General features: G+C 42.1%; 1 protein-coding gene across 1 annotated transcript in view; it reads right to left on the bottom strand.

Annotated features, from left to right (window-relative positions):
- Positions 1-11,470, bottom strand: part of LOC129862766 (putative thiamine transporter SLC35F3) — a 182,447-nt gene extending 170,977 nt beyond the window's left edge. The window contains exons 1-2 of the mRNA XM_055934726.1: positions 11,184-11,470; positions 9,639-9,859 (exon numbers count right to left, since the gene is read on the bottom strand). Coding sequence (XP_055790701.1) covers positions 9,639-9,859; positions 11,184-11,281 — 319 coding nt within the window. The 5' untranslated portion in view covers positions 11,282-11,470. The remainder of the gene's footprint in view (positions 1-9,638; positions 9,860-11,183) is intronic.
- Positions 11,471-13,147: the final 1,677 nt, after the last annotated feature.

A 13,147-nucleotide genomic window follows, 5' to 3' on the forward strand; every position in this document is an offset into this window, starting at 1 on the left:
GTAGTGGTCCTGCTGCTGGGTTGTTGCCCTCCTACGGCCTCCTCCACGTCTCCTGATGTACTGGCCTGTCTCCTGGTAGCGCCTCCATGCTCTGGACACTACGCTGACAGACACAGCAAACCTTCTTGCCACAGCTCGCATTGATGTGCCATCCTGGATGAGCTGCACTACCTGAGCCACTTGTGTGGGTTGTAGACTCCGTCTCATGCTACCACTAGAGTGAAAGCACCGCCAGCATTCAAAAGTGACCAAAACATCAGCCAGGAGGCATAGGAACTGAGAAGATGTCTGTGGTCACCACCTGCAGAACCACTCCTTTATTGGGGGTATCTTGCTAATTGCCTATAATTTCCACCTTTTGTCTATTCCATTTGCACAACAGCATGTGAAATGTATTGTCAATCAGTGTTGATTCCTAAGTGGACAGTTTGATTTCACAGAAGTGTGATTGACTTGGAGTTACATTGTGTTGTTTAAGTGTTCCCTTTATTTTTTTGAGCAGTGTATGTATACATTACAAATTCCACATAGAAATGAAAAAAATATTTTTCATCCTATATTCAATATATATTGGGTGGCTGAAATGACATTTAATTTATTATTTCATTCTACATTTTATTTGACCTTTTTTCAATATTGATAATAACATTTTATGTTTGAATATATTTTCTCCATAGATTCCACATCGCAATACGTTGCCAAATTACATTAAAACAACATCGATTCAACCAGTATGTGCCCAGTGGGCTAGCGAGGGTCCTACTCAAAGTGGGAGGTTCCTTCCAAAGCCTTCTCAGTTAGGACACAAGTTCCAGTCAAATTCCAGCCTATTAGAATGGCTGCAGTATTTACACTATATAACTGATATCCAAAACATACAACTCACACAACAAAACCCATAAATGGTGTCATATACCCAGAAGACTCTCAGCGCGATACTGCATGTTTAATGGAAATGGGAGGGCTAGGGAGTTGGACATTTAAGAAGCGTGGCTGTCAAGTGACCATATGGTGTACAACAAGTTCTGACATGTTGGCCTACTTTGATTTGATGTAATTATGTGAGGCTTCATTAGACAGTCTGTTCCTGTCTGACATTAGAAATATAGCAGGCCCAGTTCTGGCTGTTTCATTTGTTTCCTATTTGATAAATAATTCAGATACATGTCATTTCAGCCTCAGCAGGCCACCCATGTTGATGTTGTTGTTGTAGTGTGTGGCCCTCAGACCCATCTCTGCCCAGTGTGCACGTATAGGCAGAAACATCTCCCTTTCCTGTGTAATGCACACTGTCACACGCCCTGGCCAGAGTCTTACACACACATACTGTATGTAGACTTTTTCTACTGTATTATTGACTGTATGTTTGTTTATTCCATGTGCAACTCTGTGTTGTTGTATGCGTTGAATTGCTATGCTTTATCTTGGCCAGGTCGCAGTTGCAAATGAGAACTTGTTCTCAAATAGCCTACATGGTTAAATAAAGGTGAAACATATATATATACAGTGGGGAGAACAAGTATTTGATACACTGCCGATTTTGCAGGTTTTCCTACTTACAAAGCATGTAGAGGTCTGTAATTTTTATCATAGGTACACTTCAACTGTGAGAGACGGAATCTAAAACAAAAATCCATAAAATCTCATTTTATGATTTTTAAGTAATTCATTTGCATTTTATTGCATGACATAAGTATTTGATACATCAGAAAAGCATAACTTAATATTTGGTACAGAAACCTTTGTTTGCAATTACAGAGATCATACGTTTCCTTGTAGTTCTTGACCAGATTTGCACACATTGCAGCAGGGATTTTGGCCCACTCCTCCATACAGACCTTCTCCAGATCCTTCAGGTTTCGGGGCTGTCGCTGGGCAATACAGACTTTCAGCTCCCTCCAAAGATGTTCTATTGTGTTCAGGTCTGGAGACTGGCTAGGCCACTCCAGGACCTTGAGATGCTTCTTACGGAGCCACTCCTTAGTTGCCCTGGCTGTGTGTTACGGGTCGTTGTCATGCTGGAAGACCCAGCCACGACCCATCTTCAATGCTCTTACTGATGGAAGGAGGTTGTTGGCCAAGATCTCGCGATACATGGCCCCATCCATCCTCCCCTCAATACAGTGCAGTCGTCCTGTCCCCTTTGCAGAAAAGCATCACCAAGCTGCTTGCCTTTTGTCCTGTAGCCCACCCCAGCCTTGTGCAGGTCTACAATTTTATCCCTGATGTCCTTACACAGCTCTCTGGTCTTGGCCATTGTGGAGAGGTTGGAGTCGGTTTGAGTGTGTGGACAGGTGTCTTTTATACAGGTAACGAGTTCAAACAGGTGCAGTTAATACAGGTAATGAGTGGAGAACAGGAGGGCTTCTTAAAGAAAAACTAACAGGTCTGTGAGAGCCGGAATTCTTTCTGGTTGGTAGGTGATCAAATACTTATGTCATGCAATGAAATGCAAATTAATTACTTAAAAATCATACGATGTGATTTTCTGGATTTTTGTTTTTGATTCCGTCTCTCACAGTTGAAGTGTACCTATGATAAAAATGACAGACCTCTACATGCTTTGTAAGTAGGAAAACCTGCAAAATCGGCAGTGTATCAAATACTTGTTCTCCCCACTGTATTTATATTTAAATAAACACACACACACACACACACACACACACACACACACACACTACACAGACATTACCCCTAATGGTAACATAACACAGACATTGCCCCTAATGATAACATTACACAGACATTACCCCCAATGGTAACATAACACAGACATTACCCCTGATGATAACATAACACAGACATTACCCCTAATGATAACATAACATAGACATTACCCCCAATGGTAACATTACACAGACATTACCCCAAATGGTAACATTACACAGACATTACCCCCAATGGTAACATTACACAGACATTACCCCTAATGATAACATTACACAGACATTACCCCTAATGATAACATAACACAGACATTGCCCCTAATGATAACATAACACAGACATTACCCCTAATGGTAACATTATACAGACATTACCCCCAATGATAACATTACACATACATTGCCCCCAATAATAACATAACACAGACATTACCCCTAATGGTAACATAACACAGACATTGCCCCTAATGATAACATTATACAGACATTACCCCCAATGGTAACATTACTTAGACATTACCCCCAATGGTAACATTATACAGACATCACCCCCAGTGGTAACATTATACATACATTACCCCCAATGGTAACATTACACTGACATTGCCCCTAATGGTAACATTACCCCTAATGATGACATTATACAGACATTACCCCCAATGGTAACATTACACAGACATTACCCCTAATTGTAACATTATACAGACATTACCCCCAATGATAACATTACACTGACATTACCCCTAATGATACCATTATGCAGACATTACCCCCAATGGTAACATTATACAGACATTACCCCAATGATAACAGTACACAGGCATTACCCCCAATGGTAACATTATACAGACATTACCCTTAACGATAGCATTACACAGACATTACCCCTAATTGTAACATTATACAGACATTACCCCCAATGATAACATTACACTGACATTACCCCTAATGATACCATTATGCAGACATTACCCCCATGGTAACATTACACAGACATATCCCCCAATGGTAACATTACACAGACATCACCCCCAATGGTAACATTACACAGACATCACCCCCAATGGTAACATTACACAGACATTACCCAATGGTAACATTACACAGACATTACCCAATGGTAACATTACACAGACATCACCCCCAATGGTAACATTATACAGACATTACCCCTAAAGGTAACATAACACATACATTACCCCTAATGGTAATATTACACAGACATTACCCCTAATGATGACATTATACAGACATTACCCCCAATGGTAACATTACACAGACATTACCCCTAATTGTAACATTATACAGACATTACCCCCAATGATAACATTACACTGACATTACCCCTAATGATACCATTATGCAGACATTACCCCCAATGGTAACATTATACAGACATTACCCCAATGATAACAGTACACAGGCATTACCCCCAATGGTAACATTATACAGACATTACCCTTAACGATAGCATTACACAGACATTACCCCTAATTGTAACATTATACAGACATTACCCCCAATGATAACATTACACTGACATTACCCCTAATGATACCATTATGCAGACATTACCCCCATGGTAACATTACACAGACATATCCCCCAATGGTAACATTACACAGACATCACCCCCAATGGTAACATTACACAGACATCACCCCCAATGGTAACATTACACAGACATTACCCAATGGTAACATTACACAGACATTACCCAATGGTAACATTACACAGACATCACCCCCAATGGTAACATTATACAGACATTACCCCTAAAGGTAACATAACACATACATTACCCCTAATGGTAATATTACACAGACATTACCCTCAATAGTAAGGGTGGTTTGTTGTTTTCTCATAGTTAAAACAACCCTATACCTTTTTAAGATTGTCAAATAAGAGTCATTCATTAATTTGTTCATTTATTAATGTATTTATTTCCAACAGCCATTAACCCAAACAAAGAAGAATATGTTGGGAAAGGAGGAGTGCTATTGTTAACAACATTTAAATGTCTATGATGTTACTGCCTTACAAGGTATCCTGTCCTGCTGGCCTATATGGTGAAGAGTTCCAGGCAGACAGAGTGGCAGTGGTATGATAACAGAACAGGCAGTTGGCAGGCCCAGTCCAATGTTCCATCCACAATGTCTCCATACTAGTCTAGTTAGCTCACTGTGTGTCTCTGAAAGCTCCAGCTATATTTAAACAACGGTAATAAATACTAGTGTTTGGTCCTGGGGGTGCCCAACGCTAGAGAAACTGGAGATAGGCTCCTACCCTATAGGCCGTTGTGGCTCAGACAAGGCTAGTTACTGTAAATACTAGTGAGGATGGGACTTGACAATTTTAGTGTAGATGTTGGACCATGCCAACAGGAAGCTAAAGACTGTAGCTCTGTTTGAATACTCATACTAACTGCACTAACCATACTATTTGTGAAGTAAATTGAGTATGTAGTATTCTTATTGGTCATAGTATGGATATAGTTAGTAACCCAAAAGTTCCAGGATGTCATACTAAATTCGGCAAAATATGAAGTATACACGCAGAGGACACTATTTCCGTACTTTCGGGCCCATAATGCAATTCTTTAGGAAATGGGCGTGGCTACACGTCGTTTCCAGATTTGAAGAAAATGGACGAAAATATGCAGTCGAAGTACAACGAGAGCGAAAACAAATTTACTGCTTTAACTAATTATGACAAATGTTAAGAAAATGTTGAGCAATGTAATAAAGTAATGACTTTTCAAATAAGTTACCTTCCACATTATATTGGCTGACAATTTGTTAGCTACGCTGTCCTTACGAACCACATAGCGTATCATTACAGCAGTATGTACCGGTATGTTGTTAGCTAGCTACCTAGCATTAGTTGGCTACTTATACATCAAACTTGCCAGTATATTAACTATAGGCTATCTAACTAACTACCCAACGTTTATTGACTTGATTATTCCCATCATTCTTAGCTTAGCTAAGTGGTATAGTCATTGTGCGTTCTCAATGGACATTCGTGTGCTTTCTTAAATTCTCTCTGGCTATCTACATCGATTTCAGAGCACTCTCTTATGAGTGTACCGGAGCGCAGAATAATGAATTTACGAGCCTCAAAACCAGTTGAATATGGCTGTGTCAGTTAACGTCGTCGGCAAAAAGCGTAATTAAATTGTTGCCAGCAGCACAGTTACAGTCACTAACACTCTGAATAACATTAAAACTACCTAACCAGCTTTGCTAGGGCGAGTAAAATGGTCAGAGTAGTCTCATTTGTGTCTGGAAGTAGCTAGCAAGTTCAGAATGCTCAAATCAACCCAACTCCTCGGTCCGAGTGTCCAGTGTGCGCTCCGAGAGCGAAACACTCTGATTTTACAAATGGACAATCTGACAATGCTCTGAATTTACAAGCGCACTCTGGCACTCCAGATTGAATTTAAGAACACACCCGAAGACGTAAAATGTCTAACTAGCTCGACCTCCGACCGCAAGGCACTTCAGAGGGTAGTATGTACGGCCCAGTACATCACTGGGGCAAAGCTGCCTGCCATCCAGGACCTCTACACCAGGCGGTGTCAGAGGAAGGCCCTACAAATGGTCAAAGACACCAGCCACCCCTGTCATAGACTGTTCTCTCTACTACCGCATGGCAAACAGTACCAGAGTGCCAAGTCTAGGACAAAAAGGCTTCTAAACAGCTTTCACCCCCAAGCCATAAGACTCCTGAACAGGTAACCAAATGGCTACCCGGACTATTTGCATTGTGTGCCCCCCCAACCCCTCTATTTACGCTACTGCTACTCTCTGTTCATCATATATGCATAGTCACTTTAACCATATTTACATGTACATACTACCTCAATTGGCCCGACCAACCAGTGCTACCGCACATTGGCTAACCAGGCTATCTGCATTGTGTCCCACCACCCGCCAACCCCTCTTTTACGCTACTACTACTCTCTGTTCATCATATATGCATAGTCACTTTAACCATACCTACATGTACATACTACCTCAATAAGCCTGACTAACAGGTGTCTGTATATAGCCTTGCTACTCTTATTTTCAAATGTTTTTTACTGTTGTTTTATTTCTTTACTTACCTACACACACACACACACACACACACACACACACACACACACACACACACACACACACACACACACACACACACACACACACACACATACCTTTTTTTCGCACTATTGGTTAGAGCCTGTAAGTAAGCATTTCACTGTAAGGTCTACACCTGTTGTATTCGGCGCACGTGACAAATAAACTGTGATTTGATTTGATTTAACTAGCTAGCAAGAGGTTGCATAGCAACAGCATCAACTTTCGGTAGACAGGCTAAGACCTAGTACGTTCAACTGAAAGCATACTGTTCATTTACCGTATACTAAAATGAGCTAATAGTATATAGTATGTAGTATATACTCATTAAGTATGTAGCATACAGTATGTTAGTATGGGTATTCGAACACAGCTTGTGTCTCTGTCCACCAATCACTGCTGCTCAGAAGAGACAGTAACACAGGAGGCTAAACTCATGTCAGACTGTGTGTGTGTGTGTGTGTGTGTGTGTGTGTGTGTGTGTGTGTGTGTGTGTGTGTGTGTGTGTGTGTGTGTGTGTGTGTGTGTGTGTGTGTGTGTGTGTGTGTGTGTGTGTGTGTGTGTGTGCGCGCATGCATGCGTCATGGCCAAACCACTGAGCTTATATAGAAACCAGTCTCATTTCACGGCTGGTAGAGGCACCCTATTCCCTATATAGTACACTACTTCTGACCAGGCCTGGCACCCTATTCCCTATATAGTAACAGTACTTCTGACCAGGGCCCAGCCGTGACATGCTGTGTTTGCGATGATAGCACAAGTAAATTACAGCAAGAAACACACAGCAGTGTGAGTTTGGCAAAAACAAATGTAAACCTATCTCTTCCCAAAATAACAAAACACAGTACATTTTTGGAAAAGGCTGGGGTGGCTAAAGGTTTTAGAAAACCTTCCCAACAGTGAAGGCAGAGAAATGGGTGTCAGTGAATAACTGGTTCACATAACCTTTGAAGATGATTAGAAGCATCTAAAGCCTCATTTTAACTACTCTTTCTTTAAAAATACACATTTGTTTGTGTCATAAAACACTACTCAGGTTCATGTGGCTCATGTGAACGAGACTGAAATGGAATGTTTTCTCCATGCCACGGAAAGTCCTGTTTTCACACCTCCATATCCCTCTCTCTTTCTGTGTGTGTGGGTCCTTTGTTTTTTACACCTCCATATCCCTCTCTCTTTCTGTGTGTGTGGGTCCTTTGTTTTTTACACCTCCATATCCCTCTCTCTTTCTGTGTGTGTGGGTCCTTTGTTTTCACACCTCCATATCCCTCTCTCTTTCTGTGTGTGTGGGTCCTTTGTTTTTTACACCTCCATATCCCTCTCTCTTTCTGTGTGTGTGGGTCCTTTGTTTTTACACCTCCATATCCCTCTCTCTTTCTGTGTGTGTGGGTCCTTTGTTTTTTACACCTCCATATCCCTCTCTCTTTCTGTGTGTGTGGGTCCTTTGTTTTTTACACCTCCATATCCCTCTCTCTTTCTGTGTGTATGGGTCCTTTGTTTTCACACCTCCATATCCCTCTCTCTTTCTGTGTGTGTGGGTCCTTTGTTTTCACACCTGCATATCCCTCTCTCTTTCTGTGTGTGTGGGTCCTTTGTTTTTTACACCCTTTCTGTGTGTGTGGGTCCTTTGTTTTTTACACCTCCATATCCCTCTCTCTTTCTGTGTGTGTGGGTCCTTTGTTTTTTACACCTCCATATCCCTCTCTCTTTCTGTGTGTGTGGGTCCTTTGTTTTTGCTGTCTGTATAGGACTGTAACTAGGACATCACACAAAGAACCCACCAAGGCAAGACAGTGACATCACCTGTTTGGGTGTCTACAGTTTGCTCCCACACACGCCCACAACATGCTGCTTATCCCAAGGGGTTGAAAAACATACACACATCATCGTGATCATCATCAACATCATCACGCATAACCTACTGTATACAGTATGTTAGGCACAACACTGGAACTTTGGCTTACAGAGCAGCGGCTTTATATGCATTGAAAACTTGTCTGCAGGATGAAAAGTTAATTCCTAAGCAAAGTGTTGTCGTTTACCCTCTCTTCCTGACCTGAATAATGACATTAATGCAGGTGCCTAATGAAGATGGTCATGACTTCCCTGTCTATATTCACTCATTGTTTAAATTCTGGGCACTACTCTCTCTGTGTGTGTGTGTGTGTGTGTGTGTGTGTGTGTGTGTGTGTGTGTGTGTGTGTGTGTGTGTGTGTGTGTGTGTGTGTGTGTGTGTGTGTGTGTGTGTGTGTGTGTGTGTGTGTGTGTGTGTGTGTGCCTGTGTGCGTGCGTGCGTGTGTGTGTAATGTTTGTGTGATTCTTTTTACATGATTCAGCTGAAACAACAGGGCTGCTTTGCCCCAACTCTCACCCCCACTGCAACAGCCATGCATATATAATTAGGCGATTAATGCATAACAAAACACCAAACACTGTAATTCACAGGCTAATTGCTGTTTGGTAGCAACTGATGCAGCTAATTATAGTGAAAGAGGCTAGTTCTTAGGAGCTGCGGGATACACACACACACACACACACACACACACACACACAGAGAGAGCACACACAGCATTTATTATGTTTTGTCTCAACTTTTATAGTTCACACTAATTCAAACAAAGGCTATTTCTCTTACCGTGTTTCTAGGTATCTTGCACATTTAGTCTGGACTGTTATGGATATTGGCACGACACTTAGGTCAAATATATATATAGCCCATAATTCAATACTTCTAAATTCCCAATAAAAGTTTAAATCACACAAACTCTACACATCATAATTCATGTAACAGTCACAGGTAGGCAGCTAATTGTAAAAAAAATATTTAAAAAAAGGCAAACTGGTCAACTCACTGTTGGTGTAGACAGCGTTCCAAGGCTGATAGCCATAGTATCCAGTGATCCTCAAGATCCGCTCCTCTATCGACGCGCTGTTAATGTCTTCAAAGGAACGGGACGATTTTAAAGTGTCCTCTTTGATAGACTCGTCCACAACCAGATACTTCAGTTGTCTCAGTTGGGGGCTGATGTCCGAAAGCCGTCTGGGACTCACATCGGGAGACTTCCGCATCCCGCTGTAGAAAGAGTATGACATGAGAGGCGGTTAGAAGAGTGTCCGGAACCATGAGCGGGAGGTGAGGCCCGTTCAGACCAAGCGGATTGCGAGAGTTCTAATGCGTGCGGACGGAAGGGCCGTGGTCGACGGGACAAGATAAAACATGATTCCCCACGGTCAATTTCAACTCAGTCAACCACTAATGTTAAGAGCTGGTTTGGTTTCCCTCCAACACTGGTGGAAGCCACGCGCCCCTGCTGGGAGGCCATAGAGCGGGAAATCTTCATCCTTCACTGACCATGTGCTCGAGAGGGGCAGAGATGGAGAGAGAAGCTAAGCGAAAGTGACTGGGCGACCACAGTGCTGTGTACTGTATATACATTCACTGTGCAATCCTTATTAAAACGATAGAGTTAAGATAGCCTACACGTAGGCTTTGGTAGCTAATGAATAAATCGAGCCAACGCGATTTGGAAGGATGAGGACAAAGCAATTGTGACAGTCTATGAAGCCTGCGCCAGTGCGCGTCATTGTACCAGTAGGCCTAGGCATCTCTTCCTCTGGATAATATTATCCAATGGCGCAGGGAAAAACAAAAACTATACTAGTATATGTTACCATTCTTTTTCTTTCTTGCTGCTCCCAGCCACCATGAGGCGTTGTATGACTAACGTACGCTGGGAAATCGGAGTTGAGGGAATAGTAGCCTATCCTATCTGATCTTTATTTGTATGGGGAATGCGCGTCGTTAACTATGTCGTGCTCCGTGTCTATCTGTTCTAGGCTAATTGCCGACTGTTTAAACGGTAGGCTATTATGCTGAGGTTCAGGGACTCGCATGACATGAACACAACTAGCTTTCGCCTATCATTAGCCCAGTCGTCAGCTGGACCATAAATGCTTACAGTCATATAGCCTGATACGTTATTTAATTCAATTGTTTGGATACTAATGTGTTACTGTAACTTTCATATGTAGGAATATCATTTTTTTTAAATCAAAATTGTATCCTACAACCTGGAATCGATTATTTTCAGTGCAGTTAATGCAGTTGCAGGTAAGATAAAACACAAAGCCCGTGAGATAAACAATTAACAGTCAAAATTGAACAGAAGGTAACCATTCAGTGTAGACTTAGACTAATTAACTTGTCATTCTTGTTTAGGCTATTTTATCAAAGGTTATTTTATCCGCAATTGCTTTTACGCATGGACGCATGAAGAACATTTTCCAACAACAGCCTAGTTGTATAGGCTCTTACTGACTCGATTGGCTACTATGCAGTGTAGCCTATCTAATTTTGGAACAGTCTAGTCTACTGAGAACTTCATCATAATTCTTACATGGGCATCAAAGTTGTCGGAGGTCCGAGGTAGCACATGCAGTCCCGTCGGGGGCGTCCGACTCTGTCCCAAACAGTGCCCTTTCCATCGCCGTACATGATAATGCCTCTCAATTGGGGACAGCGCGAGCCCGGTACTGTAAATCCAGTTTAACCACGGAGAAAAATAACATGGTCCCTCTCTCTTCTCACCCACACATATGCCGTTGCATTACATCATTTGAACACGCACAGATAGACAGGGGCAATTGCGCTCTCCAATCTCCATCCCCTTGCACACCTCGGGGCTTCTGGCGAACATTGCAACAGTGCCACCTAACGGTGGTCAGAAATGCATTCCACTTTTGTGGAACCCTGAGGTAGCCTTACAAACTGGAATCGATTTTTTGTGATTCGTTTTTTAGATTAGGAACATGTCTGTGGAATTGGATGCATGATCTAGTCAATTTTGTTAACTGAGGCCATAATTCCTATAAATTGCCACTGAGATCTCCACAGACCATGGTTGTGGAATCGGCCTTATTTCAGACGTCAAAAGCAGTAGGCAAATAGCCTGGAATCTAAATATGCTATACTCCGTTTGAAACAAACCTTATCAGTTGAGTTTCCAGGAGATGAAAATATAATATTGGTTAACCTAGAAGTAAAATCTTGCATCATTTGGTCAGTCCACAAGAGATTCATGACATTAATACTGAAATACAGTTTGGTACATCATATGAGAGGAGTCTCAAGTATCCATCCAATCAGCTGGTATATTGGTGTATTAGCCTGAGGGATTTGATGGGATTAATCAAGTCTGTAGGCTGCGTCTTAAATGGCACCCTATTCACAAAATAATGCACTCCTTTTGACCAGGACACATATGGGTTCAAATAAGTGCACTATATATGGAATAGTGTGCCATTTGGGACAGATGCCTAGTCCCAGTCAAACTGCTGAGAACCAATTCATGTGAAATGGATTCACATACCGAAAAGTAATAAAGACACCAACACTCATACACACACACACACACACACACACCTCATCGAGGTCATACATAATTCATATTATTGCTGATCTTAGTGCTCCAATAAATATGCTAAACTTCTTGATTCTGTCCAATTTAAGAAGTATGTCACTGACGCTCACTTCAATCCAAGGGCAACGACATCAACCAATCAGCATGCATGGGAAACAACATGTTGGTGGATCCCAAATGACACTCTACTATCTATATAGTGCAACACATTTGACCAGGTCTCATAGGGCTCTACTACCCATAGGGTTTAACTACCCATAGGGCTCTACTACCCATAGGGTTTAACTACCCACAGGGCTCTACTATACATAGTGTTCTACTACCCATAGTGTTCTACTACCCATAGGGTTTAACTACCCATAGGGTTTAACTACCAATAGGGCTCTACTACCCATAGTGTTCTACTACCCATATGGTTCTACTACCCATAGGGTTCTACTACCCATAGGGCTCTACTACCCATAGGGCTCTACTACCCATAGTGTTCTACTACCCATAGGGCTCTACTACCCATAGGGCTCTACTACCCATAGTGTTCTACTACCCATAGGGTTCTACTACCCATAGGGCTCTACTACCCATAGGGCTCTACTACCCATAGGGCTCTACTACCCATAGGGCTGTACTACTCATAGGACTCTACTACCCATAGGGTTCAACTACCAATAGGGTTTAACTACCTATAGGATTCAACTACCAATAGGGCTCTACTACCCATAGTGTTCTACTACCCATATGGTTCTACTACCCATAGGGTTCTACTACCCATAGGGTTTAACTACCCATAGGGCTCTACTACCCATAGGGCTCTACTACCCATAGGGCTGTACTACCCATAGGACTGTACTACCCATAGGGCTGTACTACCCATAGGGCTCTACTACCCATAGGGCTGTACTACCCATAGGGCTGTACTACCCATAGGACTGTACTACTCATAG

Source organism: Salvelinus fontinalis, chromosome 1 (assembly GCF_029448725.1).
Source record: "Salvelinus fontinalis isolate EN_2023a chromosome 1, ASM2944872v1, whole genome shotgun sequence".
NCBI lineage: Eukaryota > Metazoa > Chordata > Actinopteri > Salmoniformes > Salmonidae > Salvelinus > Salvelinus fontinalis.